Raw genomic sequence first — 14,028 nt, forward strand, 5'->3', positions numbered from 1 at the left:
AGGGTGTGTGGTCTGTTGGGCTGGAGGTAGGGGGTGAACTGAACCTGTTGAAGAATATGTTCAGCTCATTAGCTCTGTCCAGACCTCCATCAGGCTGGTCCCCCTTTAACTTGAAGCCGGTGATCTTCTTCATTCCAGACCACACATCCCTCAGGTTATTCTGCTGGAGCTGACTTTCTAACTTCTTCCTGTAGTCCTCCTTGCACTTCTTAGTTTGTGTTTTAAGTTGTTTTTGTGTTGCCCTCAATAACTCCCTGTCTCCATCCCTGAAGGCTTTCTTTTTGATGTTCAGCAGCTTTTTCAGGTCACTGGTGATCCAGGGTTTGTTATTGGGGAAGCACCTCACTGTTCTTGTTGGGACGATGCTGTCCACACAGAAGTTTATGTAATCTGTCACACACTCAGTCATGGCGTTGATGTCGTCTCCATGAGGTTCACAGAGGACGTTCCAGTCTGTAACCTCAAAGCCTCCTCTAAGAGCATCTTCAGCTTCAGCAGACCAGATTTTGATAGTCTTTGTGATGACTGGTTGCTGCTGAACGATGGGCTTGTAGGTGGAGGTGAGAAGAACCAGATTATGGTCAGATCTTCCTAAAGGAGGCAGGGCAGAACAACTGGATCCATTATTCATATTTGCATAAAATAAGTCCAACATCTTATTTTCTCTGGTGGAGCAGCTGACAAACTGCTGGAATGTTGGTAGAGTTGCAGAGAGGGAGACGTTGTTGAAGTCTCCAGAGATCGCCATGAATGAGTTTGGATGCTGTGTTTGTAGCCGAGCAACGACGGAGCTGATGACATCACAGGCTGTGTCTGGTGCGGTACCAGGTATTATATAAACCGCTACCAGAATAACACAGGTAAACTCTCTGGGTAAATAATATGGACGGAAGCTCACAGCTAACAGTTCCATGTCCCTTGTGCATATCTTCTCCTTGACAGTAACATGTCCAGGATGACACCAACGCTGGTTAACCAGCACTGCAATTCCACCACCCTTTAGCTTTCCGCTGTGTTGTCTACTGCGGTCTGCACGGACCGTTTTAAAGCCCGGTACAGACACATTACAGTCAGGGATGTGTTCATGCAGCCATGTCTCGGTGAAGCACATAATACTGCACTCTCTGTATTCTTTAATCAGTTGATCCTGATTGTAAACAAGTCTTTTGTTGCCATGGAGACTCATCATAACAAGTCTTGAAAGAGCAAAAATGTGCAGAAAAATCTTCCTTGCAGCACACCCTCCGAACTGGCATGAAATCCTCAGAAAAAAAGACCTAATTTGAGGTAATATCTATGTGAGAAGACTTTGTACTTTAAAAAATCAAGATAGCAAGTCAGAGGTACTACAATCTGCTGCCAATAGACGGCGCAATCTAGAATGGATTTTCAATGGATTTGTGTTTTCATCCTAACACGCTGTTTATATGCAGGGTGTGGTTATCAGGTATTTGCTGCTGGAGGGGGAGGAGGGGAGCCGGGAGAAGAAGCTTATGGAATATAAGAACTGAACAACTCCATTTGGGTCGGAACGTTTGGATTGGTCAGAGTTTTTACAGTAAACTGAGGGGTCTAACTATATTTCTTTTTGTTCATGATTACAGAATGTATAGACTCTCAGCAACTTTACCTACTGGAGATTTAGTGTAATTGTTTTCTTTTATTTCAATTTTTTTACTTTTCTTTTTTTTTTTTCTTTACAGATTTTTTCCATAGTAAATAAATTCAGGCATTAAGGGTTTAAATTACATTTCTGTCCACTGGTGACCAGATAAGTTCTGTTCCGTTCTGGACCCACTGGTAATTTTTCCAAACGTACGGATAAATCATTGGAAGATATTTTCTCCATGCGACTTCAAATCAGATCAACCGTTATGAAGCGTGAACCGCAGCACTGAGTGCTTTACATGAACGACGTGAACAGACACCATGGCAATGAACGGTCCGTTTCATTGCTTTGTTGTCGTTTATTCCTCATTTCCTCCTTACATGTGAAAGAATTTAGCGGTTTTTGTTGTAATGTTTTATGCTTTGTCTTCAGGACCTGATGAATCGTGAGAAGAGAGATAAAATACCCAGCATGCAGGTTTCCTTCATTGATGCTGTTTGCACCCAGCTGTACGAGGTAACTGATCCCTTCCTCTGCCAACCCCCGCAGAAATCCTGCTCTCAGTTCATCGAGCTGTTTCTTGTCTCCGTATCAGACCTTAGCCGGCATGTCGCAGTTCTGCTCCCCGCTGCTGGAAGGATGTCAGAAAAACCGGCAGCATTGGAAACGTCTGGCCGAGGACTGCGAGAAGGGTCTGGTCAACGGCCTGGTGTGACCCCCCCCCCCCCCCCCCCATCGTTTGGCTTCCAGCTGAAATAATCAGAACTTTACACCACATTTACAACAGCTGCGTGCACATCTATCCTCCCTGTGGTGCTCACACAAAGTTTGTTTCTGATACGAGACTGCAGCAAGGCTAGCAGCAGCCGCGCAACAGGTGAAGATAATCATGCTAACAGTCTGATGTTTGGCTAATCCAGACTGATTCCCATGATATTACCAGTTAGCACTATTAGCACGATAACATCAGCCAGCTAGCAGCAAACTAGCAAAGAACAATCATATCATTTCTATCCCAAATTGTGGTAAATAAAGATTTCCAGGTAAAATTGGACTCAACGTCCTCACACCACCTCAGCTTGAACAGGTCAGGCCGTTCGTTAGCAGTCCGTTAGCTTAGTCGCTACAGCTATCATCTGCTAGCAATTCTGCTATAGTCCCAAAAGTATCTAGTTTTAACGAGAAGTTTTTACCTAAGTTTAGCACTTGAAGCCAGTAAATGAGCATTTGATGACTACTAATAAAGATAAGAAGCATTTAACGATGCAAATGATTCTGGTAATAAATCTTTTCCTGTTGGAAAGAAACGCCTGGTGTCGGACGTTCCCATGAAAAACTGGTATTTCATACTGGTTCCCGCCCCCCTGCCTAGTCACACTATGGTATGGTCCGTACCTGTCCTCACTCGTGATTGGCTGCATGGTTTTCTAGCTCCTCCAATCAGATTTTGCCACCAAACACTCATTTACTGACTTTTTCTACCAAGTTTATAGTTTTTAATGTATTTAAACATCAAAGCGAAACAGGCTGTAAAAGCGTTAGTTTTGTTTAGCAAACAGGAAGTAGAGGTTTAGGTTGTAGTTCTTGTCTTCCGTTCGCCACTTCCAATAAAACATCTTGTCAGCATCTTCTGGATCTGCATAAGTCTGGCAGAATCCGGATCAAGTCCAACAGGCTGTCGGCAGTAGCTTGTTAGGTCTACCGGTTCAGGCTTTTATACCGTTTTCCACTCAGTGTCTCAACTCTTTCATATTTATTTATATTTATTAAGAGTTTCTATGTGAAAGCATTTTGTCGAGAGCACGAGGTTCTTCTAGAAGTTGTTCCTTACTGATTAGCTCTGCTTGTTGTTCCAGACGATACATGACGTGTGTTAGAGGTCTCCACAGGACCGACTCACTGGGAAATAAAGTTTCATGTCCAGAACCGCCGGGTTTCATGTCTCTGTGTGAGTCCACCTTCTCTCCAGCCTGAAACACGGCCCAGTAGCCGACACCTGTCCAGAACCACGGCGTCCGACACCTGTCCAGAACCACGGCGGCCGACACCTGTCCAGAACCACGGCGTCCGGCACCTGTCCAGAACCACGGCGTCCGACACCTGTCCAGAACCACGGCGTCCGGCACCTGTCCAGAACCACGGCGTCCGACACCTGTCCAGAACCACGGCGGCCGACACCTGTCCAGAACCACGGCGTCCGACACCTGTCCAGAACCACGGCGGCCGACACCTGTCCAGAACCACGGCGTCCGGCACCTGTCCAGAACCACGGCGGCCGACACCTGTCCAGAACCACGGCGGCCGACACCTGTCCAGAACCACGGCGGCCGACACCTGTCCAGAACCACGGCGTCCAACACCTGTCCAGAACCACGGCGGCCGACACCTGTCCAGAACCACGGCGGCCGACACCTGTCCAGAACCACGGCGGCCGACACCTGTCCAGAACCACGGCGTCCGGCACCTGTCCAGAACCACGGCGTCCGGCACCTGTCCAGAACCACGGCGGCCGACACACATGCTGATGTTCTATCCAGCTGGTTACCGCCGCCTGCTGGTGGGAAACCAGTATAACTAGTTAACCTAGACCAGCTGGTTACCGCCGCCTGCTGGTGGGAAACCAGTATAACTAGTTAACCTAGACCAGCTGGTTACCGCCGCCTGCTGGTGGGAAACCAGTATAACTAGTTAACCTAGACCAGCTGGTTACCGCCGCCTGCTGGTGGGAAACCAGTATAACTAGTTAACCTAGACCAGCTGGTTACCGCCGCCTGCTGGTGGGAAACCAGTAAGAGAACAGCAGACGATTTGGAGGAAAAGAAGTTTATTTGTGACGTGTCTAAAAGTGGATCAACTAAAAGTAGATATTTCCAGCGCCTGGAGGCGCCGGCGGGTCTGAAGGCGGGTCCGCCAGCGCCGTCTCAAAGCGAATCCGTCCGCTTGTACGCCACCATGCTGTTCACCTTGTGGAAGGAGGTGGTGAAGGAGCGCAGGCGCACCTCCTCCGATTGGTCGATGATCTGCGGCCCAGACTCCTCCCACTTCTCCGGAACCACCAGGTCTTTGTCGGTGTAGACCAGCAGGTCGAAGGCACCTGCAGGAGGAGGGGGGACAGTTCAGAGACCTGGCGAGGAGCCGGGCGGCGGCAGGAACACGGCGGCGTTACCTACATGGCGTCTCCAGCAGCGGCAGGAAGGTGACGGTGGCGGTGATCTGCCTGATGACGGAGCGGATCTCGTCCTGGATCGCCTTCATGGACTTCTCTCTGGGAGCACTGACACAAGACCGACACGTTACCTCACAGTCCGGTCTGGACCAGGTCCAGGTCCAGGTCCAGACCGACACGTTACCTCACAGTCCGGTCTGGACCAGGTCCAGGTCCAGGTCCAGACCGACACGTTACCTCACAGTCTGGTCTGGACCAGGTCCAGGTCCAGACCGACACGTTACCTCACAGTCCGGTCTGGTCCAGGTCCAGGTCCAGACCGACACGTTACCTCACAGTCCGGTCTGGACCAGGTCCAGGTCCAGGTCCAGACCGACACGTTACCTCACAGTCCGGTCTGGTCCAGGTCCAGGTCCAGGTCCAGACCGACACGTTACCTCACAGTCCGGTCTGGACCAGGTCCAGGTCCAGGTCCAGACCGACACGTTACCTCACAGTCCGGTCTGGACCAGGTCCAGGTCCAGGCTAGACCTGTCTCTCTGAGACGTATAAAAAAGAAATGTGAAGAGAAGTGGATGGACCTGGACCCTGCAGATCCCCAGAGAGGATGGGACCTGGACCCTGCAGATCCCCAGAGAGGATGGGACCTGGACCCTGCAGATCCCCAGAGAGGATGGGACCAGGTCTGTGGAGGTCCGGTGGATCTGAAGGAACCTGACCTGCTCTCCTTGGCCGACTTGTCACACTGGACATCGAACTGCCATCTCTCCAGGACCTCACTGGTTTCCAGACACGTGATGACCAGAACCAGTTTCTGCACCGTGCACTCACACAGCCACTCTGCAACACAAGACCAGTACGGTTACTGGGCTGACTGGTCCAACACCAGTCAGGCGACTGGTCTGGCCCTACCTTTGAGCTGGGCCACCACGCTGTCCAGGTAGGCCTTGAGGCGGGCGTCGGCGGTGAGCTGCAGGCTCATGTCGTAGTGGGTAACCCTGGTGAAGGTCTCGGGGGGGTAGACGCCTCGCTGGTACAGGATGCTGTTGATGCCAAACGCTGCGGAGGAAACACGGATCACATGTTCACAGATGGATCGCTCTAATCCAGATCCGGTCCTGGATCCTGCAGGTTTTCCATGTTTACTTGCTCCAACGCACCTGACCCATTAACGAGTCATTGTGCAGAACTTCATAGGCTGTTGGATCCATGTGAGTCAGCTGTGTTGAAGCAGGAATACGTTGAAAACCTGGAGGACATACATATATATATATATATATATATACATACATACATACATACATATATATATATATATACATACATACATACATACATATATATATATATACACATACATACATACATACATATATATATATATACACATACATACATACATACATACATATATATATATATACACATACATATATACATATATATATATATATACACATACATATATACATATATATATATATATATACATACATATATACATATATATATATATATACATACATATATACATATATATATATATATACATACATATATACATATATATATATATATACATACATATATACATATATACATACATATATACATATATACATATATACATACATATATACATATATATATATATACATACATATATACATATATATATATATACATACATATATACATATATATATATATACATACATATATACATATATATATATATACATACATATATACATATATATATATACATACATATATACATATATATATATATACATACATATATACATATATATATATATACATACATATATACATATATATATATATACATACATATATACATATATATATATATACATACATATATACATATATATATATATACATACATATATACATATATATATATACATACATATATACATATATATATATATACATACATATATACATATATATATATATACATACATATATACATATATATATATATACATACATATATATATATATATATATATACATACATATATATATATATATATATATACATACATATATACATATATATATATATACATACATATATATATATATATATATATACATACATATATATATATATATATATATATATATATATATATATATATATATATATATATATATACACATACATATATATATATATATGTATAGTCTAATATGTGTTGATAAAATAAATCCTGTTTGAAGTTTCTCTTGTCCAGATGTGTGAAGTAATCCCACTGACCTGAAATAAACCATTTTAACCCCTAAACCAGTGGTGATAACTCCAGCCATAAAACGCATGTTTACACAGATATTTACACAGATTTAAACATATTTATACACATATTTACACTTATTTAAACATATTTTTACACATATTTTCCTGGTGAAACTGCTCGCCTCCATTCGTTCACCGGCGCAGTGCCAAGCGGGCGGTGCCAGGCAGGAAGGCGGGCGGGACGGATTTGTCTCATGTCTGCAGCTGAACTTCTGTCACTAAAGTTCTCTCTGTCTAACCCTAGTCCTGTCTAACCCTTTAACCAAAGCATAACCAAGCTCTAAACCCCAAGTTTAACAAAGAGCGGAGCTCGTTCTGCACACGCTGCTGCTGCTCGGCAGTGACACTGCGCACCAACCGCTGAAATAAAGGGTTAAATAAGTTTAAAACAGACAAATACTGACAGAAGAAGTCGGCCACCAGCTCCGCGCTGCCTTTCAGAGTAATTCCTTGCAGAGTGCTCGTCATCTTCTTCCCCTCCTGGTTTCAGATCCAGACAGGCTTTCTGTTGGCTCGCGACACGCCGTAAACGCCCGCGCGCCGTCCGGTTTGAAATGCGGCGCTGCGCATGCGCACTCTGGAAATACGTCGCAGCGTGTGTGCGCATGCGTCCTGCTACTGGCGCTTGCCGTGCAGCTGCGCGTGTCCACCGCTAGACGGTAGCACGCACCTGTAAACATGAAGAAACCAGAAAATAACGAGGTGTTTCCGTCACCTGTTGGTTGTTTTGTCTCCTGGACTGGTTGTCATCATGTGTACCTGACAATGTGTACTACATCATGTGTACTACATCATGTGTACTTCACCATGTGTACTACATCATGTGTACTACATCATGTGTACTACACCATGTGTACTACATCATGTGTACAACATCATGTGTACTTCACCATGTGTACTACATCATGTGTACTACACCATGTGTACTACATCATGTGTACAACATCATGTGTACTTCACCATGTGTACTACATCATGTGTACTTCACCATGTGTACTACATCAAGTGTACTTCATCATGTGTACTTCACCATGTGTACTACATCATGTGTACAACATCATGTGTACTACATTATGTGTACTTCACCATGTGTACTACATCATGTGTACTACACCATGTGTACTACATCATGTGTACAACATCATGTGTACTTCACCATGTGTACTACATCATGTGTACTTCACCATGTGTACTACACCGTGTGTACTACATCATGTGTACTACACCATGTGTACTACATCATGTGTACTACACCATGTGTACTACATCATGTGTACAACATCATGTGTACTTCACCATGTGTACTACATCAAGTGTACTACATCATGTGTACTTCACCATGTGTACGACATCATGTGTACTACACCATGTGTACTACATCGTGTGTACTACACCATGTGTACTACACCATGTGTACTACATCATGTGTACAACATCATGTGTACTTCACCATGTGTACTACATCATGTGTACTTCACCATGTGTACTACATCATGTGTACTTCATCATGTGTACTTCACCATGTGTACTACATCATATGTACAACATCATGTGTACTACATTATGTGTACTTCACCATGTGTACTACATCATGTGTACTACACCATGTGTACTACATCATGTGTACTTCATCATGTGTACTTCACCATGTGTACTACATCATGTGTACTACACCATGTGTACTACATCATGTGTACAACATCATCTGTTCTTCAACATGTGTACTACATCATGTGTACTTCACCATGTGTACTACATCATGTGTACTTCATCATGTGTACTTCACCATGTGTACTACATCATGTGTACAACATCATGTGTACTACATTATGTGTACTTCACCATGTGTACTACATCATGTGTACTACACCATGTGTACTACATCATGTGTACAACATCATGTGTACTTCACCATGTGTACTACATCATGTGTACTTCACCATGTGTACTACACCATGTGTACTACATCATGTGTACTACACCATGTGTACTACATCATGTGTACTACACCATGTGTACTACATCATGTGTACTACATCATGTGTACTACACCATGTGTACTACATATTGTGTACTTCATCATGTGTACTTCACCATGTGTACCTGACAATGTGTACTTCACCATTTGTACTACATCATGTGTAGTACATCATGTGTACTTCACCATGTGTACTTTACCATGTGTACTACATCATGTGTACTACACCATGTGTACTACATCATGTGTACTACACCATGTGTACTACATCATGTGTAGTACATCATGTGTACTTCACCATGTGTACTTTACCATGTGTACTACATCATGTGTACTACACCATGTGTACTACATCATGTGTACTACACCATGTGTACTACATCATGTGTACTACATCATGTGTACTTCATCATGTGTACTTCACCATGTGTACTACATCATGTGTACTTCATCATGTATACTTCACCATGTGTACTTCATCATGTGTACAACATCATGTGAAGTACATCATGTGTACTTCATCATGTACACAACATCATGTGTACTACATCTTGTGTACTTCATCATGTGTACAGCATCATGTGTACATGTGTACTTTATCATGTGCACAACATCATGTGTACTACATCATGTGTACTTCATCATGTGTACTACATCATGTGTACTACATCATGTGTACTTCACCATGTGTACTACATCATGTGTACTACATCATGTGTACTTCACCATGTGTACTTCACCATGTGTACAACATCATGTGTACTACATCATGTGTACTTAATCATGTGTACCTGACAATGTGTACTTCACCATGTGTACTACATCATGTGTACTACATCATGTGTACTTCATCATGTGTACTTCACCATGTGTACTACACCATGTGTACTACATCATGTGTACTTCATCATGTGTACTTCACCATGTGTACTACATCATGTGTACTACATCATGTGTACTTCATCATGTGTACTTCACCATGTGTACTACACCATGTGTACTACATCATGTGTACTACATCATGTGTACTTCATCATGTGTACTTCACCATGTGTACTACACCATGTGTACTACATCATGTGTACTTCATCATGTGTACTTCACCATGTGTACCTGACAATGTGTACTTCACCATGTGTACTACATCATGTGTACTTCACCATGTGTACTTTACCATGTGTACTACAACATGTGTACTACACCATGTGTACTACATCATGTGTACTACACCATGTGTACTACATCATGTGTACTACATCATGTATACTTCACCATGTGTACTTCAGCATGTGTACTACATCATGTGTACATACTCATGTGTACATACTCATGTGTACAACATCATGTGTACTTCATCATGTGTACAACATCATGTGTACTTCATCATGTGTACTTCACTATGTGTACTTTATCATGTGCACAACATCATGTGTACAACATCATGTGTACTTCACCATGTGTACTACATCATGTGTACTTCACCATGTGTACTACACCATGTGTACTACATCATGTGTACTACACCATGTGTACTACATCATGTGTACTACACCATGTGTACTACATCATGTGTACTACATCATGTGTACTACACCATGTGTACTACATATTGTGTACTTCATCATGTGTACTTCACCATGTGTACCTGACAATGTGTACTTCACCATGTGTACTACATCATGTGTAGTACATCATGTGTACTTCACCATGTGTACTTTACCATGTGTACTACATCATGTGTACTACACCATGTGTACTACATCATGTGTACTACACCATGTGTACTACATCATGTGTACTACATCATGTGTACTTGATCATGTGTACTTCACCATGTGTACTACATCATGTGTACTTCATCATGTATACTTCACCATGTGTACTTCATCATGTGTACAACATCATGTGTAGTACATCATGTGTACTTCATCATGTACACAACATCATGTGTACTACATCTTGTGTACTTCATCATGTGTACAGCATCATGTGTACATGTGTACTTTATCATGTGCACAACATCATGTGTACTACATCATGTGTACTTCATCATGTGTACTACATCATGTGTACTACATCATGTGTACTTCACCATGTGTACTACATCATGTGTACTACATCATGTGTACTTCACCATGTGTACTTCACCATGTGTACAACATCATGTGTACTACATCATGTGTACTTCATCATGTGTACCTGACAATGTGTACGTCACCATGTGTACTACATCATGTGTACTACATCATGTGTACTTCATCATGTGTACTTCACCATGTGTACTACACCATGTGTACTACATCATGTGTACTTCATCATGTATACTTCACCATGTGTACCTGACAATGTGTACTTCACCATGTGTACTACATTATGTGTACTTCACCATGTGTACTTTACCATGTGTACTACAACATGTGTACTACACCATGTGTACTACATCATGTGTACTACACCATGTGTACTACATCATGTGTACTACATCATGTATACTTCACCATGTGTACTTCAGCATGTGTACTACATCATGTGTACATACTCATGTGTACATACTCATGTGTACAACATCATGTGTACTTCATCATGTGTACAACATCATGTGTACTTCATCATGTGTACTTCACCATGTGTACTTTATCATGTGCACAACATCATGTGTACTACATCATGTGTACTTCATCATGTGTACTACATCATGTGTACTACATCATGTGTACTTCACCATGTGTACTACATCATGTGTACTACACCATGTGTACTTCACCATGTGTTCAACATCATGTGTACTACATCATGTGTACTTCATCATGTGTACCTGACAATGTGTACTTCACCATGTGTACAACATCATGTGTACTTCATCATGTGTACTACATCATGTGTTCTTCATCATGTGTACTTCATCATGTGTACTTCACCATGTGTACTACATCATGTGTAGTACACCATGTGTACTACACCATGTGTACTACATCATGTGTACTACATCATGTGTACTTCATCATGTGTACTTCACCATGTATACTTCACCATGTGTACTACATCATGTGTACTACATCATGTGTACTTCATCATGTGTACTTCACCCTGTGTACTACATCATGTGTACTACACCATGTGTACTACATCATGTGTACTTCACCATGTGTACTTCATCATGTGTACAACATCATGTGTACTACATCATGTGTACTTCATTATGTGTACTACATCATGTGTACTTCATCATGTGTACGTCATCATGTGTACTTCATCATGTGTACTTCACCATGTGTACTACATCATGTGTACTACATCATGTGTACTTCATCATGTGTACTTCACCATGTGTACTACATCATGTGTACTTCATCATGTGTACTTCACCATGTGTACTTCACCATGTGTACTACATCATGTGTACTACATCATGTGTACTTCATCATGTGTACTTCACCATGTGTACTACATCATGTGGACTTCATCATGTGTACTTCACCATGTGTACTACATCATGTGTACTACACCATGTGTACTACATCATGTGTACTACACCATGTGTACTACATCATGTGTACTTCATCATGTATACTTCACCATGTGTACCTGACAATGTGTACTTCACCATGTGTACTACATCATGTGTACTACACCATGTGTACTACATCATGTGTACTACACCATGTGTACTACATCATGTGTACTTCACCATGTGTACTTCATCATGTGTACAACATCATGTGTACTACATCATGTGTACTTCATTATGTGTACTGCATCATGTGTACTTCATCGTGTGTACAACATCATGTGTACTACATCATGTGTACTTCATTATGTGTACTGCATCATGTGTACTTCACCATGTGTACTACATCATGTGTACAACATCATGTGTACTACATCATGTGTACTTCATCATGTGTACGTCATCATGTGTACTTCATCATGTGTACTTCACCATGTGTTCAACATCATGTGTACTACATCATGTGTACTTCATCATGTGTACCTGACAATGTGTACTTCACCATGTGTACTACATCATGTGTACTTCATCATGTGTACTACATCATGTGTACTTCATCATGTGTACTTCACCATGTGTACTACATCATGTGTACTTCATCATGTGTACTACATCATGTGTACTTCATCATGTGTACTTCACCATGTGTACTTCACCATGTGTACTACATCATGTGTACTTCATCATGTGTACCTGACCATGTGTACGTCATCATGTGTATTACATCATGTGTACTTCATCATGTGTACAACATCATGTGTACTACATCATGTGTACTTCATCATGTACACAACATCATGTGTACTACATCTTGTGTACTTCATCATGTGTACAGCATCATGTGTACATGTGTACTTTATCATGTGCACAACATCATGTGTACTACATCATGTGTACTTCATCATGTGTACGACATCATGTGTACTTCACCATGTGTACTACATCATGTGTACTACATCATGTGTACTTCACCATGTGTACTTCACCATGTGTACAACATCATGTGTACTACATCATCTGTACCTGACAATGTGTACTTCACCATGTGTACTACATCATGTGTACTTCATCATGTGTACTACATCATGTGTACTTCATTATGTGTACTGCATCATGTGTACTTCATCATGTGTACAACATCATGTGTACTACATCATGTGTACTTCATTATGTGTACTTCATTATGTGTACTGCATCATGTGTACTTCACCATGTGTACAACATCATGTGTACTACATCATGTGTACTTCATCATGTGTACTTCATCATGTGCACGTCATCATGTGTACTTCATCATGTGTACTTCACCATGTGTACTTCATCATGTGTACAACATCATGTGTACTACATCATGTGTACTACATCATGTGTACATCATCATGTGTACTTCATCATGTGTACTACACCATGTGTACTACATCATGTGTACTACATCATG

The 14,028-nt window shown here is 42.1% G+C and overlaps 2 protein-coding genes across 2 annotated transcripts in view; one reads left to right on the top strand and one right to left on the bottom strand.

Annotated features, from left to right (window-relative positions):
* The window catches only part of pde5ab (phosphodiesterase 5A, cGMP-specific, b), a gene marked incomplete at its 3' end in the record, with an annotated part of 134,857 nt that extends 132,533 nt beyond the window's left edge, over window positions 1-2,324 (top strand). Inside the window, exons 21-22 of the mRNA XM_079258082.1 lie at window positions 2,042-2,125; window positions 2,205-2,324. Coding sequence (XP_079114208.1) covers window positions 2,042-2,125; window positions 2,205-2,324 — 204 coding nt within the window. The remainder of the gene's footprint in view (window positions 1-2,041; window positions 2,126-2,204) is intronic.
* A 2,206-nt stretch (window positions 2,325-4,530) lies between these two features.
* Window positions 4,531-7,605, bottom strand: mad2l1 (MAD2 mitotic arrest deficient-like 1 (yeast); the record flags this gene model as incomplete). Its single annotated transcript, XM_079258183.1, has 5 exons — window positions 7,509-7,605; window positions 5,688-5,834; window positions 5,495-5,615; window positions 4,780-4,883; window positions 4,531-4,703 (listed from the first exon to the last, which is right to left on the bottom strand). The coding sequence occupies exons 1-5, from the start codon at window positions 7,570-7,572 to the stop codon at window positions 4,531-4,533; spliced, it is 609 nt and encodes a 202-aa protein (XP_079114309.1). The 5' UTR covers window positions 7,573-7,605.
* Between the last annotated feature and the right edge of the window lie 6,423 nt (window positions 7,606-14,028).

The sequence above is a fragment of the Telmatherina bonti genome (genome assembly GCF_933228915.1).
Source record: "Telmatherina bonti genome assembly, chromosome: 18".
In the NCBI taxonomy this organism is placed as follows: domain Eukaryota; kingdom Metazoa; phylum Chordata; class Actinopteri; order Atheriniformes; family Telmatherinidae; genus Telmatherina; species Telmatherina bonti.